The sequence below is a fragment of the Ochotona curzoniae genome, unplaced genomic scaffold (genome assembly GCF_017591425.1).
Source record: "Ochotona curzoniae isolate NIBS_2020 unplaced genomic scaffold, NIBS_Ocur_1.0 contig_2321, whole genome shotgun sequence".
Lineage (NCBI taxonomy): Eukaryota > Metazoa > Chordata > Mammalia > Lagomorpha > Ochotonidae > Ochotona > Ochotona curzoniae.
Window position 1 is genome coordinate 13,240,053 of NW_024465421.1, and position 24,094 is coordinate 13,264,146.

The 24,094-nt window shown below is 36.2% G+C and overlaps 1 protein-coding gene across 2 annotated transcripts in view; it reads right to left on the bottom strand.

Annotated features, from left to right (window-relative positions):
- LOC121152009 (phospholipid-transporting ATPase ABCA3-like) overlaps nt 1–24,094 on the bottom strand; it is a 56,435-nt gene that overhangs the window by 14,160 nt on the left and 18,181 nt on the right. For both annotated transcript variants that reach the window (XM_040973906.1, XM_040973905.1), the window contains 14 exons: nt 21,883–22,064; nt 21,120–21,254; nt 20,205–20,322; nt 19,449–19,603; nt 15,986–16,141; nt 15,445–15,655; nt 13,777–13,927; nt 11,381–11,479; nt 8,755–8,926; nt 7,395–7,686; nt 4,215–4,461; nt 3,881–4,089; nt 1,346–1,561; nt 722–886 (listed from right to left, as the gene is read on the bottom strand). In XM_040973906.1, the coding sequence (XP_040829840.1) occupies nt 722–886; nt 1,346–1,561; nt 3,881–4,089; nt 4,215–4,461; nt 7,395–7,686; nt 8,755–8,926; nt 11,381–11,479; nt 13,777–13,927; nt 15,445–15,655; nt 15,986–16,141; nt 19,449–19,603; nt 20,205–20,322; nt 21,120–21,254; nt 21,883–22,064 (2,508 nt within the window). The remainder of the gene's footprint in view (nt 1–721; nt 887–1,345; nt 1,562–3,880; nt 4,090–4,214; nt 4,462–7,394; nt 7,687–8,754; nt 8,927–11,380; nt 11,480–13,776; nt 13,928–15,444; nt 15,656–15,985; nt 16,142–19,448; nt 19,604–20,204; nt 20,323–21,119; nt 21,255–21,882; nt 22,065–24,094) is intronic.

A 24,094-nucleotide genomic window follows, 5' to 3' on the forward strand; every position in this document is an offset into this window, starting at 1 on the left:
TAAATCTGTAGCTGTTAATAAACAATAAAAAATACGGGGGAAAGTGGTGGGAGCAGAAATTGGGGAGGGACAAAGTTGGAGGGAAAATGGGGAAGCCCTATACCTACAAAATGTATCATGAAAAATAATAAAAATAATTTAAAAAGCCTAACATTATGTTTTCTTTGCATTAAATAATATTTCAATTACTGAAGTGATTTTGAAACAGATAAAGTCCCTCCCTAGTTATTCCTAAAATCAAATATTTATCTATACACATTTCTTACCTCAGTCTTAAAATAGTTCTTTGACTATTCTGTGAATTTACTGCAGCTAAATTTCCATTTAATAATAAAAGATTAAATTTCATAATTGCCTTCATCTACTTGACATTAATTCTGAAGTCACAATCTTAGTGAAATATACTCAGCTATATATATTTATTATACATAAATTAATATTGAATGTTACAAAAAAACCCCATATAATACTGGACATAAAACTACTTGCACATCGTAGGTGAGTGACTAATACTGATTTATTCTAAATATGGTAATGACTTACCGAAATTTGTCTTGGATTCTGAGTTTTCACTCTGAAAATAAGACACAAAATAGCCAGTCTTACTTGTCTCCTTTGGAGTGATGACAGCTTTCACTTACCGTTCACACTCTGAACCTCAGTACAAAAGGCTGTAATGGAATACATTGTTTTGGGGAACCTGAGGAGTCCAAATACTCACATGGTTCACTGCAGTCCAAGTAAACATTTCGAAATGGCTTGGCACACAGCTTTTTCACCTCATAGTCATCAAACAATCTGCTGATACTCATTGCAAAGTTGTATGTAGGAAGCACCATTAATACACGACTTACGAGGTTTTTAGTGGGGTTTGAAAATTCAGTCTCTGTGATTGAAAAGATGATGGGTTATCTTCCATTAAATTAAAAAAATATATAGAACCTGACTAGAAAAACAAACTCCTCCATCAATGTTTAAACCATTCAGAGTTGCCAGTCTACTAGATGATCCTAAATTTGTTTACCCAGACAGTTTGTCAATTACAGAGTTCAAAAGAGAAGCATTTTTTAATAATATTTCCCTGGGATCTGTCTTCCTCCCTTGTTATACTGCTCCCTTTTACCCCTCCCCCTTTTCCAGTCATCCTTCCCTCTCCTTCCTTTTTCCTCTTTCTCATTTTGCCCAGACCTATGCGCACGTATCCACTCAATAAACATTTATTGATTTCCAAAAAAGCACAGGCTTTTCAAAATTTTTACATATTTTAATCTTCGACCTTTTCATCCCAATGTATTTAAAAGTATTTCCCCCCCCCAAAAAAAGGAAAACTGTGTCAGGTTCTTACCATGATTTTTTATTACAGTGTGAATGATGATACTGAAAACGGTTGAAAAGTAGTTAAACAAAGTAATCTTGATGTAGGCAGTGGTACTACTAGAAAACAGGAAACTTCCAAGATAAATGAAAGGAACGACACACCAGCCGTACAGCATAAAGATCAACACTGTGTCTAGGAAGTGGTAATCTACCACAAACGCATCCACGTCACAGAGCACAAATACTACCTGGATTGCAGAGCATAAAGGCAAAAAGCAAAGTCAAAGAAAGTGTGCGATAAGTCAAGACAGAACACTTAGTAAGGAAAAACACTTCATTACAGCACGGGAAATTTCCTAACTTAAATCCCTTTGTTCATAGTTTCAAGAGTCTTAACTTCTTGAACCTGAAGTGAACAACCCAGTCCTTCCTTAACAGAGAACATTCCGGTCAACAGAATGACTATAATTGTTTTCTCTCTTCACTGTAGTTTTAATTTTTTCCATGACCAAAGTAAAAAAAAAAAATTACATATGCATAAAGTCGGTTTTTGAATTATCCTAGAAAAATGCATAGGAAGTCAGTGATTGAAGAGTTTGCCCTACTCCTGGCACTTGGACTGCACCCTGGTCTCTGCTCTTGTCTCCATCTCAGTAATTTGGGTCCTGGATTCCTGAATTATTCTTTATTGTATCTGAGAATCAGACAAGGGAGCACAAATTTAGAATGGATTACAAGAAGAAGAGAGAATCTCAAGAGTGATTAAAAACTGATTTTAATTGGTAAAGTTTCCCCAGTTATAGCAAAGTGACTGCCTCTTTTTGAGTGATGAAATAATTACTCAGAAGGCTAACTAATAGAAGGAAAGAAGAGTCAAAAGAATAAAAACATCTCTAGAAGTTTAGAAATAGTCTTTAAAGGTAGTATATCAAGATAATAGTGACAGAGGGTAAAAAAAAAAAAAAACCTTAACAGTTACAATTATCGTATGGTTTCCCTCATGCCAACTAAGAGGAAATCACAAATTTAGTCAGAGAGAAATGCTGGATCACTCAGCAGCACCTTTGCTCCAAGGTGTGTGAGGTTTGCAGGTTCCTCAGCTGGAACCTCCTTTAAAGAAAACTGAAATGTGTATTTGAGGAAATTGAGGCATTCACCACCACTCACTGTTAAGCAGGACCTGAACACAAGAAAAGGTAAATTTTCCCCAAATGAGTGTAAGTAAAAATAGCAACGGAACTTTATTTTATTTTATTTTGGAAATAAGATAAACTGATTTCAAAGTTTATCTATAACATGTAACTGCCATAATTACTATAGACTGATAGTGGTACACTAGAGCTATGTTAACTCAACAGAAAAACAATGTAAGATACATTGAATGAATACTGTTAGTCAAGACGAAATGAAAAGTGTTTCAAGACCATGGAAAACAATGTTCTTTAAATTAAAATTATTTTTATTTACTTTTGATTTTTCATGAGAAAACAGTGATTTTTACAAAACATGTTAGAAAACTAGATTAACTCTTATAAAAAAATCTTTACTTGGCTCTGCATTTAAAAATATGTTCATGAACAAAAGGGAAATGGAATAATATGAAAATGGTAAAGTTGTGACTGATGCATTCTGGCCTGGAAGGGGGAAAAATCTTCCTATCGACTTTCTAGTTCTAAGCTGTATGATGATGCGAAGGGCATAATTTTGAGGAATATTTCCAAATCAATACTGAATTATCTGTGTAATCCTTTGGCAAGACCAGTAATTTTAATGCTGACTAAAATTTATCAACAGATAAACCTTGTCTATTTTCTCTCTGCTGTATTCATAACAATAGCAGGAGCTCAATGTTTGTTGTATAAACAGATAACTGTTTACATTCAGGCAGCCCTCCAAATAGAATTTTTGTGTGTTGTGAAGGGACAAAGAGGATTAGCATTGGAATTCAGTAGACACTGGTGACAGATATCATTTAGAGTTTCACAGGGGATTTTGGCACAATGATGAGCAAACATACAGAATGCCAATGTAAGACAGACTTTACAAAGAAAAACGCTATTCTTGAAAAAGAAAGTTTGTGCCAAGGTGGTGGCACTTCAGGTGAATTCTCTACCTGTAGCACTGGCGTGCCACCTGAGTGCTGGTACTAGTCTTGGCTGTTCCATTGCCAATCCAGCCCCCTGCTAATGCAACTGGAAAGGCAATAAAGGATAGTCCCCAAGTCCCTGGGACCCTGCACCAACATGGGAGAACTAGAAGAAGCTCCTGACTCCTGGCTACTGGCTTTGGATCAGCTCAGCTCCAGCCATTATGGCCATTTGGGGACCTCTTTGTCTCTCCTTTTCTCTGTAACTTTGCCTTTGAAATAAAAATACATTTTTTTAAAAAGAGAACATTTGCATAATGAGGTTTCTATAATACACTCTGGCATAACAAGACAACATAATTTCAAATCTTTGACAAGCATTAGTTTCAGGATACGATTAAGTGGACAGGTTTTTCTTGAGGGGGGGCGGGAGAGAACATAAGTAAAATGACACTTGAGATTAATTTCAATTAACACTCACCAGTAGTAAGCAGCAGGAAATGAAGAAGCTGATGAGATCCCACAACAAAGCAGAAAGCCAGTAAGCAAGCACATAGACCCCACTCACAAACTGGATGTGCTTTGTTTTACTGATTCTCTCATTCACTGTCTGAAGACAGAAGTTACCCACCACAACAGAAATGCCAAAAGCCAAACATAATACTATTTGTAGTCCATTTGTAGGCCTACAGAAGATGAAATAAAAGTGAAAATGGTGATTTCAGTACATGTTTTCAAATAAAGTTGCCCAGACATCAACAGAACATCTTAGGGTTCAATTTCAGCAAAAAGAAAAAAAAATCATACATACACCATGTTAGAACCATAGATGGGGAGGGGTTGAGGCTTGTTGGAGACTCTGATGGAGGCATTGAAGCCAGAAAGTGACATAAAAAGTACGTTGTCTAACACCGCCAGGGATGTTGGAGCTGAATGATACGCTTCATTGTTGAACAAAACAGTCAATACTATATTGTTTTCCTCAACTTCAATGGAAAGTGCAATAATGCAGAGCTCACGACACTCATTAGTTTGGATAATGAAATCCTTTACATTGCCTAAAATAGAGAAGTCGGTCAATGACTCAGTATTTAATATATCACCTACTATATATATACTATATATATACATATATATATATATATATATATATATATATAGGAGAGAAAGGATAAAAAATCATTTTTGGTAATTCATTATTGCTTTTTAAAAATTTCCCATATTGGTTATTTCAAATATTCATCTTTTTCTTCAAGAATTTGGTTCTATCACTGATCCCTATAGTAATCTCAGATACAGTCGACAATTCAATAGAAGTTAAAAAGTTTAGTTGGGGCCCAGTGCTATGACCTAACGGCTAAAATCCTCGTCTTGAACGTGCCAGGTTCCCATATGGGTGCTGGTTCTAATCTCGGCAGTTTCACTTCCCATCCAGCTCCCTGCTTGTGGCCTGGGAAAGCAGTCGAGGACAGCCCAAAGCTTTGGGATCATGCATCCATGTGTGAGACCTGGAGGAGGTTCCTGGCTCCTGGCTTCGGATCGGTGCAGTACTGGCCATTGCGGTCACTTGCGGAGTGAATCATCGGATGGAAGATCTTCCTCTCTATTGCTCCTCCTCTCTTTGTAATAAAAATAAATAAATAAATAAAAATAAAAAATTTAGCTGAATTATGATAGAAATTGACACTGAATCAAGATAAATTTCGGAAGAAATGCTACCCTAACAATATTTAGTCTTCCAATCTCAACACAAAGTGTGTCTCTGTGTATGTTTACTTTTCCTCAACAATATTTTAAATGTTTCCAATTTTCATTTCTTTTAACTTCATGAATATGTTTTTGTTTCTGAAGCTATCGTAAGTTTTTTTTTTTTTTAAGAGGCAGTTAGAAAGGACAGAAAGGATACAGAGAGCGAGAATCTTCTATCCACTAGTTCACTCTTCAAATGGCTGCAACGGCCAGAGCTGGGCCAGTTCAAATCCAGGAGCTAAGAGCTTCTCTGGGTCTCACACAGGGCGGGTAGGGGCCACTTGGGCCATCTTTCACTGCATTTCCAGGTGCATTAGCAGGGAGCTGGATCGCAAGTGGGGCAGCTGAGACTAATTGGTGCCTATACGGGATGCTGGTGCTGCAGACGCTGGCTTAACCTGATAAGCCACAGCACTGTGCCCAGTACTGAACACTTTGGATTAGAGGATTTCTTTCTATGTGTTTTCCTTTTGGTGATTCTTCATTTGTACCTTTTTGATTTAAGTATATATTTTAGACTGTAGTGTTTTAAGTTCCTTTGTTGTTTGACTCTCTAAAAATTTTATATTTGGAAGATGGGACAGATATACCAAATTTGAAAGTTGCTGGTTCATTTCTTAAGTGCCTGCAATAGCTAGGGCTGGCACAGATGGCAGTCAGGAGCCAGGAACTCCATTTGAGTTCCCCACATGTGTGGCACGGACTTAAGTACTTGGAATATGGCTGACTGCCTCCTTGGTGCAGCAGAAGAAAGTTGGATCAGAAGTAGAAGAACCAGAACTTAAACGGGCACTGTTGTATAAGGGGGCATCTCAAAGCAGTGGCTTAACCTGCTGTGTCATAAGGCCTGCCTGCTTTTTAATATTTACATCTGTTACGATTTTTTTTTTTGCCAACAGATGCTCTCATTTCTTCATATGTAGCAGATTTACTGTCCAGTTTCTTAATTTCGGAGTGAACAAATTTCTTTAATATTTCTCAAAGGTAGCAAAGTTTGCTGGTGATAAATTCTATGTGTTTACATGGGAATGCCTTTCTTTTCACTTGCTGAAGGAAAAATGTATTAGATGTAGGATTTTTTTTTAAGATTGATTTATTTTTATGGGGAAGGCAAATTTACAGAGAGAAGGACAAATAAAAAGATCTTCTGCCCACTGGTTCACTCCACAAGTGGCCACAATGGCCAGAGCTGAGTTTATCCAAAGCCAGGAGTCAGGAGCTTCTTCTGGGTATCTCACGCGGGTGTAGCATTCTAAGGCTTTGCGCTATCCTCTGTTGCTTTCCCAGTTGCATAAGCAGGGAGCTGGCTGGGAGGTGGAGCAGTGCCCATATGGGATCCTGGCATGTGCAAGGTGAGGATTTAGATTTACATCGACATGGGAGACCTGGAGAAGGATTGGCTTAGCTACAGCCATTGTGGCCATTTGGAGGAGTGAGCAAGTGATGGAAGATCTTTCTGTGTCTCTCTTTTCTTTGTAAATCTATCTTTTAAATAAAAAATCTTCAAAAAAAAAAAAAAAGAGTCTGACCATTTTAGAATGGCCAATAGAATTAAGGTCAACTTTCAGATTTTGGAATCAACATTTTAACCTGTCAGAGTTCAGCGACATGTTTGAATATAACCTGGTTAGTTAAAATAAAAATTCTATGCTGTTATACTATAGTATTTTGATTCTGAAAGCTAATGCAAGTAGCTGGAAGGTCTCCTAAAGTCAAAACATATACACTAATTATTAAGTTTTGCTACCAACTATCTTTTAAAATTTTTTAATATTTATTTCTATTGGAAAAATAGATTTACAGACACAAGAAGAAGAAGAGAGATCAATCTTCCATCCTTTGGTTCACTCCCCAAATAGCCACAATGGCTGGAGCTGGGCTGATCTGTAGCCAGGATCCAGGAGCTTCCACCAGGTATTTCACACGGGTCTAAGGTCCCAAAGCTCTGGGCCATCCTTTGCAGCTTTCCCAGACCATAAGTAGGGAGCTGGATGTGAAGTGGAGTAGCTGGGACATAAACCAGCACTCATATGATGTGCCAGCAATTGCAGGTAGAGGATTAGCCAGTTAAACCATTGTGTTGGCCCCACCAATATATCTTGAATTGAATCTTTTTTTTTCTTTTGAATTAACAGTCTTCATTAAGGTTGAAAAAAAAATAAACGAGTAACTGTAAACTACAGTTAAGTCCTTTCCAAGAGATACAAAATCATCTTCTTACATGCTACCCTGTGGATTTTACCTGGTACTTTTTTTAGTTGTTGGTTCTTGGCGTGTAGAAAAATCTCAAGGTTCTTTATGAGTTTCAGAGCCAGATCAGAATTCCCTGAAAGTGAGTAAGGAACAGTAGTTCGACCGTATTGACTCAGATCAATTTCTCGGGAATGCACACTTCCTACTTCCAGACTTAATAAGAGATATGAAGTAACAACTAAAATCACTATTAACTGTAGCAACATAAACTTCCAGTTGCGCCAACTGAATAGTGCCCTTTTTATAAACATGGAATAAAATTGCTGGAGGTAAAGTGGAAACTAAAAAAGAAGAAAACATTACAGTAGTTAGTGATTCAAGTAGGATATTCATGCTAAAAACCATTAATATACATGCTTAAAAAAACATGGTGAAAATATATATACTTAATATTATTGTAAGCATTAAAATGAGCCCAAGAAAATAACAAAAATATTATATTTGTTTAAGGTATTAAGTAAAAGGATTAAGACCTGGCTTAATTGGAGTCTTGTTTCTTACATCTGCAATTGGATATCCACTTGCCCCAACAGCATTTATTGAAGAGACCAACTTTTTCCCTTAAGAAAATGGTTTTCCAGACCCAGTGTGCTAGTCTAGTGGCTAAAGTCCTTGCATTGCATGTGCAGGGTCCCATATGGGTGCCGGTTTGTGTCCTGGCTGCTCCACTTTCCATCTAGCTCACTGCGTGTGGACTGGAAAAGCAGTCAAGGATGGTCTAAAGCTGTCGGACCCTGTGCCTACATGGAAGACCCGGGAAAAGCTCCCGGTACCTGGTTTTAGATTGGTTCAGCTCTGGCTGTTGCAAATACTTGGGGAGTGAACCAGCAGACAGATCTTTCTCTCTTAATATCTGCCTTTCCAATTAAAAAAATAAATAAATCTTTAAAAAGGAAAAAAGAAAATGGTTTTCCTTCATGAACATATTACATATTTCAGATGATAATCAAAATTACATATTACTTAATTTTAAAAACAATTATTTCTTCTGCCTCATAAAGAAAACATCACCATATAAATATGATTTTTTGCCTGGTTGTTACAATTTATGGTGAGAAAAATGTTCTCAATTTGGTAAAAAAAAAAATCATTTGAGTACTGTATTTCTAAGTTCTGGCCTTGTTAGAACTGAACAAAGGGTAAATTTGCAAGGCAAACTTTTAATCTGAGAAGTAACAATGGTGAGAGCAACAGCTGTAATCTTCATCTAGAATCTATTTCTTTTGCATCTCTTAATGGGAGTTATAGTGCTCACTGGCCCAAATGTTTTTCTAAGGATTAGATAAAACCAGTGTGAAGATCTTACACCCCAACCAAACACATTTAGTATTTTTAGTAAATATACTTACCCCAGTATTAAATTTAATGGCAGCAGTGTCATGCAAATTGAAAGTAACTGTTCTTTCACTTGTTCTGGGTATATTCATATTCTGATTCTGATTCTGCTTTATGTTTTGGGCTTTCAAATAAAGGGAGTTGAGAGCCCGAACTTTTAATTCAGATGTTGCCAGCTTATTGACCCTATAAACACACACACACACAAAGCAGAAAGTAGCTTGTTTCAATCATATTCTCAGTCTCTTACTTGAATGTTGAAATTTTAAATATAGAAGATTCACTCATTTTTCTCATTTATTGGAAAGAAGAACACTGTATAGAAGTAGTCTGGTGACAGTGATTCCCAAGAAATAAGTCTGAGAAATACTGCCGATCTCTGGCAGGGTTCCATCGTTCCAATCGGAGTAAAATGCACACGCGAGGGAAACAGTTCTGATATACCGTATCTCATTAAGTTTAACTTGTTTAAGTTAAATGACTCACATTTAAGTTCTCCTTTTGGGGGAATTCATTTTGAAAATTTTATAAAATGATAGAGACAACTGAAAAAAAAAGTCTTTACAACTTCTGTTATTGTTTATGTCTGAAGCTTGGTCTTCAGGTGTGGATATTTAAAGATTAAAGAGAGATACACAAACAGTTATCATCTAAGGAGGGAAATGCTCAGGACAGTATTAGAAAGAAAAATGTGACAGCCTAGCAGAAGAATGGAAAAATTATTTTTAACAGTAGAAGTGGTAAAATGCTTAGTGGAAAATAGTTATCCAAAAGGTATATTCTAAATCACAGAGCTATTACAATCATGTATGTATCTTCCTGATGGCAGTTACACAGAATACAACATGAGTAAACTCTCAACTATGAGGTTCACAATGAATAAATCGATGTTTTAGCTGACTTTTAAAAATCAAAAGTCAAATACAGATTTTAGAACTTCAAAATGTCCTTAAAGCTTGTTTTCTTGCTTAATAGTAAAATGACGACCATGTGCTGTAACATATAATTACTGAATATTTTATCACTTGTAAGTTTTTAAATTATTTATTCACTGACAATAAATTTTCACTGGGAATATCTCATATGAACTAGCCAAAGAATCTCCAGATGCTATGTCTAGGTGGCTAGTATGTACTGCCCATTGTTGACCAAAACATTTTATGTGTCACATGATTGTAATGCAAAAAGTGACATATTTTGGTTTATAAATAACATCTTTCCATTTGTTTTCCATTTGCTCTCATTTACCTTTTAACTTTCATTTGGAATCATCAGATTTTACTACAGTTTTACATTTTGTTGGCTTGTGTATTATAAAGTCAAATGGTTACCCTAGAGACACGTATTTTTGAATTACTCTGCTACAAATGAATGGTTGACTACTTTCAAAATAATACAAACACCTAAACTAATTCTACATATCTATCCAATGTATCTTTTGCAGTTTTGTAAACTTTTTAATTTTATACACATATTTTTAAAATTAAAAATTACAGTAAAATACCTATAACATGACATTTACTGTATCACTCATTTAGATGCAAAGCTTACTGATATTAAGTACATCTGTATTCCTTTTTCTTAAGATTTATTTTTATTGGAAAGGCAGATTTTACAAAGAGAGACAGACAGAAAGAGCTTTCATCCGTTGGTTCACTCCCAAAATGACTGCAATAGCCAGAGCTGAGCTGATCCAAAGCCAGGAGCCAGGAGCTTCCTCCACATCTCTTGTGTTGGTGCAGGTTCCTTGGGCCACCCTCTGCTGCTCTCCCCGACTACCAGCAGGAAGCTGGATGGAAAGTGGAGCAGCTGGGACGTGAATTGGCACCCACATGGGATCCTGGCACTAGTAGGTGGAGGATTATCCAATTGAGCCATTGTGCTGGGCCCAAGTATATTTATATTTCCATGTAATGATCACTGCCATTGATCTTCAGAACAGAATTGTAACTAGAGCAGCCAGGACACAAACTGGTGCCCATATGGGATACCAACACTGCAGGTGTAAGAATAGTTCCACTGTGCTGGCCCCCAATCTATTTCTTTTAATTGGAGAGTTAAGATCATTTATACTCAAGTTTATTATTGATAATTACTTGCTTTTCATCAATCTGTTTTCACATTCTAATATTGAAGCGTCATCGTGTTCCTTTTGGGAAGTCAAATTGCCTTCCTTGTTCATGTTTGTTCTTTCTATATTTATATTCTATATTCTTCTTTTTCTATATTTATTTTTTGGAACCACTTGTTGGTTTCCTCCTTTGATGAAATGTTTTTGACTTTGAACTAGTCTGTGTCTTTAGGGTTTCTGCTCCTTCAGTGGATATCTAAGGATTCTGGGTAGAGATAAGGGAGCTTTTAGCCAGTGCTCAAGAATGGGACAAGAGCTAAGGTGACACTCATATCATTCACAGAAAAATTCTATCAGCAGGATGTGGGATATGATCTAAATGGCTGCTGTCATAGCATCAGCTCTTCTCTGTCACACACACACACACACACACACACACACACACACAGAGAGAGAGAGAGAGAGAGAGAGAGAGAGAGAAAGTTGTATCTTCCATCTGCTTGTTTACTCCTCAAATATCTATAACAAACCAAGCGGGGCCATTCTGAAGCTGGGTCTTTATTACTCACTTAACATAGACATCTTCCATGGTAGTGACTGAAGCACTGAAGCTGGCAATGCCAAGGTCTTTCTGTTTCACTTCCAGTTCATTAAACAAACCTTCAAATCTAGAAGGGCAGAAGAAATAAGGAACTAGGATTAGATTTATTAGGTAAATTTTATTTACTTAAATTCACTTTAATTGAATGAAAAATGTGAACACTTCTCATTTAATATTTCCAATTGTCTTCTTCCCTATTATCTTTTATTGTAGTAGATTGTGTAATGTAAACATTTGCCATTTAAATTAAAATTTTTAACCACTGTATGAATTTTATCAATAGAGTGACACTAATATAAGTTGAGGTGGTCTTGTTCACATAACACAGGACTTTCTGCCTTATAGAAATTATGTACTTATTTATTCCTCCTCTGTTTCTTGCCCAAAAATCTTGCCCGTTTACTGAAAAAACTCTGTAGATTTGTTTCCCTCTGAAGAAATGACAAAAACTGTTGAGTGCACCACCTTATCCACCCTATCCATGGGAGAAATATATTCACCCAGATAGAGTATTTTGTTGGCTCCATTTAAAATTATTTGAAGTATACAATTTAAGTACCACTAAGTACCTTCACAATGTCATACAGCCATCAACATTACCTAATTCTGAAACATTTCTGACAACCCAAAGTGAAACTCTATATCCATTAAAGAGTAATTTCGCTCTTCTCCTTTCCTTTTAGTCTCAATTCTTCATTTCTTTGAATTTCCAAAGAATAAAATATTCATCTTTTCGTGTCTGGCTTATTTCAATTAGCATACTTATTTCTGGATTCACTCATGTTTTAGCATACAGTACATATTATTCCTTTTTCTAAAAAAAGACTGAATAATATTCCTTGTTATATATTGTATATTGCTTATCTCATTTCCAAATTTTGTGTACTGTGAATGCTGCTGCTGTGGACACTGGTGTACAGATCTGTGCTCCAGTGCCTGTTTTTAGCTCCTTGGGTTATTACATACACCCAGATGTGGAATTGCTGCATTACATGGTAATTTCACACTCTTAGTTTCCACTTATCTTAACTAGGATGGTCATTCCAGCTAAAATCATCCTTTTCTGTTCCTTCTACAACTAATCTGGCTAACTGCTGGGGTCAATCTTTGTGTCTTTGTCACCTCTAACTCCGAAAATAGTTATCCAAACTACCTTTTACCCTTATCATTTAATACATTTATACAAGAAAAGTGATACACTATGAATATATTACCATGAGTTATCCTTTAATAACGCCAATAAGCAATAGCCACTAGGTTGCAACCTCTCCCTTACTTCTCCCTGCTCATCATCATTCCCCCCTCCAAACCCAAGCTAAAAAGGAAAATATCAAATATTGCTGGGGTCCATGTGGTGGGTGTGGAAGACAGCAGGGTGCGAAGAGTTCCATTGTTCCATTACAGGCAGGGCCTCAAGGAATTTCCCTCTGCTGCACCACAGGGCCCACCTCCCTTTGCATGGACACTGGACAACCATGCTGAGAATTCTGTTTAGGCCTTGTCTACCACTGCGGGAGTTGGTGTTTACTACCAATGTGAGCTTGGAAGTTGATGTTGCTGATACTGTTTCAGCAAAAAGGCCTTTTATTATTCATGCTGTTTCGGCCTTCCCCATTGAACATATGCCAACCAAGGGTGTTAAGTCCCCCATTGATCATGTTAATCAAGGGTATAGCAGGGACCTATGCTTAGGGTTCTCCTGCCCCGCACTGACCATAAGCTGATCAAGGGTGTTAAGTCCCCAGGTGGAGTGGGAATCTATTCTTTCCTCTCTTCTTGATCTTTAGCTCCCTCCTCCTGTGATGCTTTCCCTTCCTTAGCTGATTCAAGACGAAGTTGTAGAATGAGGATTGTAGCAGGAATGTGTTATTGATTGATATGTGCCATCTACTGCAAACTTCCTGACCACATATTGTGCCTCAAGGAAACATGTTGGCATAATATCCTTAGGAATACCCGCTTGACCAGGTGTGAAAAATCTATACCAGCCTTTGTGATAGCTTCTGTATAAATAAAGCGGACAGCTTTCTCGCATTGTCCATTATGATCCTGGAATTGTAGTGGTCTGTTTCATTTCTCTTTGCGTCTCATCCACACACCCTTCACGAGTTCTGAACTCAGCTGGGGCTGTACTCCGGCAAAATATGTCTTGAGAATACTGAATATACAAGGCCGTCTTTTGTTTAGTGAGAGGTATCTTCAGCTAAGAGCATCCTAACTCTAGGTGGTGAATGACAGCTGTTCACTGGAGACTTTTTAGTTACAAAAACATTGCTCACTAAGCTTATTAAATCTACAAAAATTAAAAGAAAATGATTACTGGCCACTCCAAAACTATTAATCTAGAACTCTCTGGATCCATACCTTGTTGTATATGCTCTGGGCAAGATAAATGATAATTCGTCTTCATTATCATTCTCCATAGCGGCATTTGGAACATGAGAACGAATCACTGCGGAGATCTTTTGTACATCACAATGTGGTCCTTTCTGCAAAACTATATGATATCCAGCACCTGAGAGAAACCATTTAGAATAACAAAGGAAGAAATTTCTAATTCCCTTGTTGGGATCAACTTTGGCTGCCAAGGTCCACAAAGAGGATAGTGTGGAATGTGCATGACATTTGGTTATGACTCTAACAAGGCTCATATTTAAAGCTTCCAAATGATGTTTTAAAAAACTGATATCATAATAAAAACATACTTCCTAGCCAAACAAGACAGATAATTGAACAGAATGTTAAGGAAATAGAAAGCAGATAAAGGACATATAAAATGTTGAGGAAACATTATTAAGCTGAGACAAAGGTGTGCAGGTATTGTGACATCCTGTGTTAAGCTACCACATCCTACGTCAAAGTGACAGGGTTCCAGTTCTGATAACTCTTCTAATCAGGCTCCTGAGAATGTGCCTGGAATGGAGCAGGTGATGGATTAAGTTCGCGTTTCTCTGCCTTGCATGAGGGAGACCAGAGAGTTCTAAATTTTTGCATTTGGCCTGGTCTAGCCCTAGCTGTTGCAGATATTTGAGGAGTGAACAATAAGATAAAGGATCTCTTTTTGTCTGTCTTTGCTTTTCAAATATGTAAAACCATGCACTGAGAGGATGAAAAGCCAGTTAAATAAATCATCACCTAGAAGGTCTATACTTAAAGCTTATGATCGATTTTTTGGATCTATGTAAGAAACATAAAAACGTGTTAGGTCGTCATAAACTCTGAACTAATTAATGGGTATTTAAATATGATGGTAGGAAAGTTTTGTTGATATGTCTGGGTGAAAGTTAGGTATTTTATAAAGTGAAGTTATTATTCGGAATTATTTTCAATAGAACTGGGTAGTATAACAATCAATATACAGAATATAACTGAAATTGAATAAAAATAATACTAAATAATTTATGAATCACTGAAGTAAATAATCCTTAATTATTTACACATACATTTATATCTTCTCATTTTAGAAGCCTATGTCTATAATTTTGGCTTCAATAACTTATTATTTAATATATTCATTTATCTCCCTTGCAAGCTGCATATTTACCAGAGTCCAGAACATTCTTGTTCTACTTATATAATCCTTTCATTATGCACTACATTTTACTGTCAATTGTCACATTTCAGAGTTATCTCAACATTTCAGGGATTTTATGTTGATTTGGCATAAAATCAGGGTCATAGATGTCTTATTTCTCTTCTTACCTTCTCATCAATCAGTTACTCAAATATATCTGGAGGCACAGTTGTGTTGTAGGGACAAAGAAAACTGTCATTACGTAAAAAATTTTGCAAATAAGCATGGTCTTCATAAGAGGACATCCTGTGTCTGATGTTATGTTCTGACAATCACGGGGTAAGTACATAATGAAATCTACACACTGCAAAAATCAACTCTATGGCTAAGACTCAGGAAGACAGAGGGCTGTTACTGAGTTTTGGGTATATGAGCAACATATAATAATGAATATCACTACAGGATAATGCTATTAATACAACAATATTTTAAGAATGATCAAAGAGAGATAGAGAGACCATATATTTGTTTCAGGAAGACTGAAGAGCCACAACAGTGCAGGGTCCCCATGACCATGATGGCAATGCGGTCACCCAGAATGTCAGCTTCATCCATGAACTGGGTAGTCATTAAGATGGTACGATTGTACTTATACCGCTGAAGGAGATGCCAGGTGACCCTCCTTGAGGTTGGGTCCATGCCAGATGATGGTTCATCAAGTATCACTACCTAAAGTTAGAAGGAAAATTCCATGACCACTGATGATGCTATGCCACTTTTAGGCTTACCTACTATTTGATGGGAACACACTGAAGCCAGGATACAGAATTCAGAGTTTTTTTTTTTTTTTTTTAATTCTAGGGGAAAATAAAGATTTCCACTCTATGATAATGACAGCTAGACAGACATTGTGAATCTCTAGCAAGCCTCCTTTTGGCATCATATCTACTCTTTGCTTATTGTCAGCTGAGATTTCTAAGATAAGCTAGCAGGATGTAAGAGTCATTGTCCCATCCCCCATACTGTGTGCTGTCTCTCCCTCCCCATACCCACCAATACCTTGGCGCCCCCTATAAATGCTATGATGATGGACAGTTTGCGCTTCATTCCTCCACTCAGTGTCCTTGGGAAATCATCACGCTTTTCCAGCAGGTTAAAAATAGACAGCATGTGGGCAATTTCCATAGAATATATCCTCTGAGGCACTCCTTTTAGCTAGAAAGAGGACAGAATTTACATAGTGTTCTGACCTTTTTTTTTTTTCTCAGAAAGCTCTTGGATCACAATATCTTACATATGAAATGAGATATGCTTTTGAGAGGGTTTCTCAATTTTTTTCCCATAACTTTTTAATAAAGAGATTGGACATCATCGCAAGGAAACGAAAGCCAATTGATGGCTTCAGGTATAATGGAGCAAATGCACATGCCTCTTAATTTCCTATTGAATTCAAACATTCAACATGGAAAAACTCTGAAAAGTCAAATATCAGCAGCTGGGGCAGGATGAACACAAAAATTAAGGTATTACTAAAACAGTGGTGAGTTTACTATTTCTTCCCTGTAGATACAATGGTCTGAAATCAAAGCATTCCAAAGCATGGAGTGAGCAGTACAGTCTAAGCAGAATGAGATTAAGCAGACATTCTCTCATTCTTGATTTAGGAAAGGAAAAGGACACTCCTGAAACTAACAGAGTTGGGGGCAACTATTTTTTTTCTCTGTTCTCTTGTTCCATAATTCATGGAATCCTTGTGCCAGGGATGGTGAGAAGAACAGACAAGAATGGAAATCCTGCAAGAACTAAAACTCCAAGGAAGAGAGACCTTTTCCACTTCAGTGAAGACGTGGCTGTAAGAGGGAAAAATCAAAAGTAACTGCATTATAATGCTTGCTGTTTTTATGCTACTGGTATATGTTACAATCAAGGAAAGTGGGTAATTAATAATGATTGGAGGATAAAGGGATACTGAGCAATCAGAGGGCACTAGAAAGATAACAGTAAATAAGCAAAAAAAGTGATATTATAAACTTGCTTATGAATTCTTGTGCTTACTTAAAAATTTACACAAATCCTAATTAGTAATTTCATACGTTAGAAATAGTATAAATGGGGCCCAGTGTGGTAGCCTAGTGGCTAAGGTCCTCGCCTTCCATGCACTGGGATCCCATAGTGGGCCTGGCTCATGGCCCAGCTGCCTTGTTTCCCATCCAGCTCCCTGCTTGTGGTCTGGAAAGGCAGTGGAGGATGGCCCAAAGTCTTGGGACCCTGCACCCGCATTAGAGAACCAGAAGAATATCCTGGCTCCTGGCTTCAGATTGGCTCAGCTCCGGCTGTTGTGGCCACTTGGGGAATGAATCATTGGACGGAAGATCTTCCTCTGTCTCTCCACCTCTTAGTATAACTGATTTTTCCAACAAAAATAAATCTTTTTTTTAAAAAAAAAGAAATAGTACAAATGAGTAGGCATCTGCCTAGTTGCAAGCCTGATGAATATTACAACTATGGGAGAGACTGAAATAGCACTGTAAATACTTTGCATACTGATTTGGTACATACAACATAGAAAGGTTAGAAATAAGATGCAGAAGGGCTGACTAAGCTTTCACCTTTGGCACTGGCATCCCATATGTGTGTCAATTCAGATACCAGTTGTCCACTTCCAACACAGCTCACTGCTAATGTGGTGGGAAAGCAACAGAGAATGACTCAAGTCTTTGGGCTTCTGCACCCATGTAGGAGACCCCAAGGAGACTCCTGGCTTCTGACCGTCAAAGCTCTGCCTGTTATGGCTATTTTTGAACCAGCAGATGGAAGATCTTTCTCTTTTTGTCTCTCCTTCTGTAACTCTACCTTTCAAATAAAGATAAGCCTTTTTAAAAAAGAAATAAGATGTAAAGCCTCAATGTATTACTCAAACTATCCAGAATAAAACCCAAAATTGTTTGGCATACAACAAAAAACCAAAAATCTCATCTTACATAGGAAAAGACAAAGGGGCAGACACCAATGGCACGATTACCTGGCTCTGGAATTATTTTCCAAATTACCAAATGTTAAAATGCCTAAGCAGGGTCCATCATTGTGGTGCAATGGATTAAGCCTGTGATATAGGCATGTGATAGGAGTGGAGGTTCAATTTAATGGTTCCACTTTAAAAAAATCAATTTATTTAGTATTGGAAAGTCAGATTTACAGAGAGGAGGCATCCCAACATTTGGAGATAGAGCCATCACACCAGGCCCTTTGTAAGTTTTTAATAGAAAATTTTATTGAACTAACTAATTAATTACTTGAAAGGCAATTCCAAAGAGAGAGGGAGAACTTGGGGAGGAGAGAGAGATTTCCCCATCTGCTGGTTCACACCCCAAATGGCCATAACCAGGCAGGAACAGACCAGGCTGAAGTCAGGAGCCTGGAACCCAATTGAGTTCCCACATGGTTATTAGGATCCCAAGCACTTGGACCATTTTTCACTGCTTTTCCAGGCACATGAGCAGCAATCTGGATCAAAAGTGGAGCAGTTGGTTCCCGTATGGTAGCCTTATGGCTAAAGTCCTTGTCTTGCACGTGCTGGGATTCCATATGGGCATCAGTTCTAATCCCAGCAGCCCCACTTCCCATCCTGCTCCCTGCTTGTGACATGGGAAAGCAGTGGAGGATGGTCCAAAGCTTTGGGGTCCTGTACCTGCGTGGGAAACCCAGAAGAAGCTGCTGGCTTCTGGTTTTAGATCAGCTTAGCTCTGGCTATTGCGACCAGTTGAGGAGTGAACCAGAGGATGGAAGATCTTTCTCTTCTTCTCTCTGTAAATATGTCTTTCTTATAAAAAAATCTTAATAAGTTTATAGAAAAGTGGACAAATTTCACCTGTATTGTAATACAGATTTAGGAGCTAATAATACTTCCCATCCTACCCTCCTTCCTTCTCACATTCCCCACCCACCTCCCTTATTATTATTATTTACAATAGCATACTTTCAATTCAGTTCGTAATCACAGACTTATTACTCCATCAGGTAAAGATATCAGCACATAGTAAGAAGAAAATAATAATAATAACAAGAATTTTTTTTTTAAAAAAACCCTCACTTATCTTCAAGAATATAAACAAAGACTGTACACAATAATCAAATCCTGGAATGACTGTTTTGCTGCTGCTACAGATTACATTTTTGTGCTCTGTGCACTAGTTGTCAAAATCAGAGAAAACATATTATATTTGTATTCATGGAACTGGCTTATTTCACTAAGTATAGTGGTTTCTAGTTAGATTTAGAAGGAAGACAAGATTTCATTCCCTTTTAGGACTGAGTGATTAAATTTTCTTTTTCAGTCACCCATTGATGATTCCATATCTTGGAAATTTGGAATTCCAAGTTGATTCCATATCTTGGAATTTGTGAATTGAGTTTCTATGATCTAAGGGTACAGATGCGTTAAAAGTTATAGATCTCTACACATATTAAAAGATAAAAATGTCAAATTTACTCTTCAAATTCATAGAATATATCTCTGACTCACCACTGAGTAGAAAAAAAGATGTTCTGTTACTGTCAAATCATTGAACAACAAGTCATGCTGTGGACAGAAGCCCAGGTTTTTTCGAATTTCAATTATGTTATCTGAAATGTCACACCCATTAATATAGGCCTTCCCTCTGGTAGGAGGAAAACGACCTAGGATTAAGCAAACAACATCTCAAATTAAGTCTACTTGTGGATTACTCAGAAGGAATAGTTCAGAAAAAATATTAACCCTTGGATCAGTATAGTAGGTTTCAATACACTAAGTAGTGTTTGCAAATTCTATAATAGTTCTTGTCCTTCCCTTCATAGCCCATTAATATACTCTCGTCAAATTCAATGTCACATCCCCTCTTTATTGGGTAAGGAGCATTCTATCATAAAATCTCCTTTTGCATGTGGTATTGTAAATTCCAAATTGATTGTCTATGTATCCCCGCTAGAGTACAAAATTGAGATAAATTATCTAATAATCAATATCATACTATAGACTCCTACAGAAATATCTGACATATACATAAATATTTTGACTAAGTAAAAAGTTCATTTATTACATAATGTAGTTGTATTGTATAATTTGCATGCATTACAAAGTGTTTATTACAACATCTTGACTGTAAAAAATTGGAACTGTAGCAATAATTACAACTTTAAGCATCACTAAATTTATTGCGCATTTATTGGTAAAATTCATTGATGTTTCTTTAGTCTTAAAAGGAGCCTGACTTTTGTTCTGGAAGAAGTGAACACATACCTGTGAGAATAGACAACACTGTGGTCTTTCCTGCTCCATTATGCCCCAGAAGAATAGTGATCTGATCCTTATACACATTCAAAGACAAGTTGTTTACTGCTGTGTTGTCATCAAATTCCTATGACATAACAGACATCTTTCATGGACCAAATCACTACCTGTCAATACTAAACCTGAATGTAAATACTTTAACCCATCAATCAAATGTCACACATTAGCAGACTGGATCAAAAAGCAAAACCCAAATATCTTGCTACAGGAGATGCATCTCATCAACAAAGATATGCAGAAACTGAAAGTGAGAGAATGGAAAAGAATATTCTAGGCTAATAGAAAGGAAAAACAAGCTGGTGTAGCTATTCTTCTATTAAATAATACAATTCTTTATCTAGTTAAAGTACCTTGCAGAAATCCTCCCACTCAGATCTAAAGGTTACTATTACATCAAGCTTATTTTCATCATATAAATTATTATGCAAACAAGTAGCACTTGTTGCTAAGTCCATCAGATAATATTCAAAGTAATGCATAATGAATGCAGCAAGTCAGATGATATTTGTAGAGCTTCATCTATAAAAATGGCATTAATAGGTAAGTTTAAAAAACATTTCCAATAAATGCATAATTTTTCCACATGTATTTTATAAAATCTTTGAAGTTTGCTTAGTATGCATGTATTTCAAAAGTTGTTTTTGCTCCAAAATAAACTTGTCTTTTAGTTGTTTTTCCCTAAAACTTTGAGATATCCTCATATTTGTTTGTTCTATTAAATGCAGTTCCAGTCAAGTTCTGCCTTTTAGATAGCAACTGTATTATGACTCTACATTTGTTTTCTTGTAATGACCTGTTACGAATACTTCCATTGCATGTGGACAAACGAGTCTCTTTGCAAAAAAGATGTACTGGAAATCGTACCTTGTGCAAACGTTTGATCTGGATACCCGTCACCAAACTAATAGGTTCATCTTCAAAAAAGCGGCTTTGGATTTCCGCATGGTCACTGATTTCTTTGTTCTTATTAATTCTTGGTTTTCCACACCAGTATGAACGCTAAAAAAAAGAGCAAATGTAATTACCCAAATGAATATTAATAAAGGAAACACTCTATTTGAATAGATTAATTAGCAACCAGCGATTGAGTTAGTGATCAAGAACCTCCTTAGAAGAAAATTTCAGGACCAGATGGCTGAATCGAATTATATCAAACAACAAGTAACAATAATCTTTCTCCAACTCTTCCAAAGATACAGAAGGAAATACTTTTTAGCTATTCTATGAAAACAGCATTATTCTGACACCAAAGATATGAGGAAATAAACTGCAGAAAGACTTATAAAACCCTTTAGAAGTATTGATATAAAGCTTCAAAAAAAAAAAAACTGTCAATCTATTTCCCTAGTAAAAGGATTATAACAAAGTGTTATTTATCTGGGTGCATAAAGGTTACAGAATTCACAATTTTTAATTCAACAAAGGTTTTCAGTGTCTTATCCCCAGATGTATGTATCTGCATATGCAGATGGTTTTGAGTTGTATGAAGAAATAGCTAGCGTTTCAGTAGGTAAGGTATATAGAGAAGAGCAATTTGCCATTTGATCTTCTTATTTGATGATAAATATTACAGCACAGGCTCTTAAGGACTAAAGCCTTTTGCAATAACAGTAGCACTAAAGCTTACCATAAAGAAAAAGTACCATGGTTGGGGCAAGCCATTCTGCCCGGGAAAGACACTTTCTAGATACCAGGCAACAAGGCCATACAAGAAAGCATCAAGTAAAAGCATTCCAACTAGATAGCCAAAGACAAGGTTATCCTCAAGGATGGCTGGTGTCCAAAAATTACGCCATTTAGCACCAATCTCTGAAAAAAAAAAAAAAAACAAAAGGCAGTAAACATGAGAGCTCTGTGAATTAAACAGTAAAGAAAAAAGTTTAATTGTTTCAGTTTGCCATTGCAATTCAATCTACCTACTATATTGCTTTGTATCTAGATCTAGAAAATGGTAGCATCTATATATCATTGTAAAATTTTTAAAAAATAGGAATGATTAATTAAAAAAAGATGACTGAGACTCAAAAAACAAGCAATAATAACAAAACAGTAACAACAAAAAGCAGTAGTATTTGGTCCTACTGTCCTGCCAGGTTAATCTTCCACTGAAATAATCATGAGTCTGTATACATTTTGAAAAAAATAATGCAACAGCACTATGGATGAATGCTGACTATGGAACAGAAGAGAAAAATTAGCATGCTTAGCTAAATAGGCTTCTATATAAATTTAGAAAAACAAAGTCATCAATATGGTCCTTCACTGTTTACCAACAGATATAAAGAATAACAAGTCAAGCATTCGGTTGAGACTGAACCATTAATTGAAAGAACACTTGTGAATACTGTACATTTTAGCAAGATAACAGAAAAGATAATAATTTAGAAAAAATATTTATTAGAATAAAAACAGTTTACTAAAAAAAAGCCATTTTCAGAGGCAGTGAAGAGAAAAAACAGAAGCCATGGGGGGGGGGGGGAAGAGAGAAGGCAGAATATCGATTTTATAAAGGCTCCTATAACTTGTGAAATTCTCCTGCCCTAAGTACAATAAGGGTTACTGATATAAAAAAAAATGACACAGAAAACAATAGTCAAATGATATAAAAAAAAAACGGTAAAAAAACAAATTAGAAAACCAAGAATGGTAGAAAAAAAGAAAAAAAGAAAGCCAAGAGTGGATATCCGACTTTGGATGAAACCAATGAGAGTCCCACATGCAGATAAAGCAACATAAAGTTTTACTGTTTTATGGACACAGACTTACATTAGTGCTTGTAAATAAATTACATATACACACATACATTCTTAATATTGGCTATTCCTTGAAAGATTTAAGTATAATATAATAAGGTCTCTAATTCCAAACAGAAATTTTTATAGAACTTGACTGATCCTAAAATTCAAGTATAAAGAAAAGTAGTAAGAAAAATAAAACAGCAAGATGTAGAGACAAAGATTAAGAGATAAAATATAATATAAAGCTAAGGTAAAACCAGTGTGGTGCTGGAACACAGGGAAAATAAAAAAACAGAACTGCAGTAGAAATGCTTGCCAGGAAAAGAGCCATGCATATGTGGGAAATATATATGAAACAAAGGTGGAATTAGAGATCAGTAGAAAACAAATGCCTCAGGTAGATGTCATAGTTCAGCTGTCACACACAAAAAATAAAACAGAGTTCTTGCCTCATGACTAATAGGAAGAGAAACTGATTATTGAAAAGTTAAATATAAAGATCATTTTTGTTATTAAGTTTTAGAAGAAAGTGTAGGATGATTATCTTTATTACCCTGGGTACGGAAGAACTTTTTTTGACAAGATTTAAGTATACCAATGAATGAAAAGACTGAACATTTTACTTAGATTAAACTTTTGGAAGAAAATAACATAAACTCAAGTCTAATGAGCTGTAGATTAAGAATTGTTATGATATCTATAACATATACAGGACTCAAATTCCTCCTCTCAATCTGAAAACACACTGAAGTGCCATTAAAAAGAAAAAGTTAGAAAAAAGTAAAATTATTTCATGGTGTAAAGGATATAAAAATCTGAAAAATCTGCCTAAATTGGTTCATACATTTGGTCCTGGATTAGTAAACCAGTTTTTCTTTATCCTATACCAAGGGTTATAGTATTTGGGATATAGCAATGTAAATGTAATTTTGAAAAGGAAATTTTATTATAGAAAGGAAGACACAGGAAAACCAGTACCATCCCACTCCAAGAAAAAAAAAAGATTAAAACTAAGGTAGTCAATACATTACTAACAAGCACATGGGCTCCATATTTCCTATTGCAGCGATACTATACGGAAAAGCTCAGCTTGTATCAGTG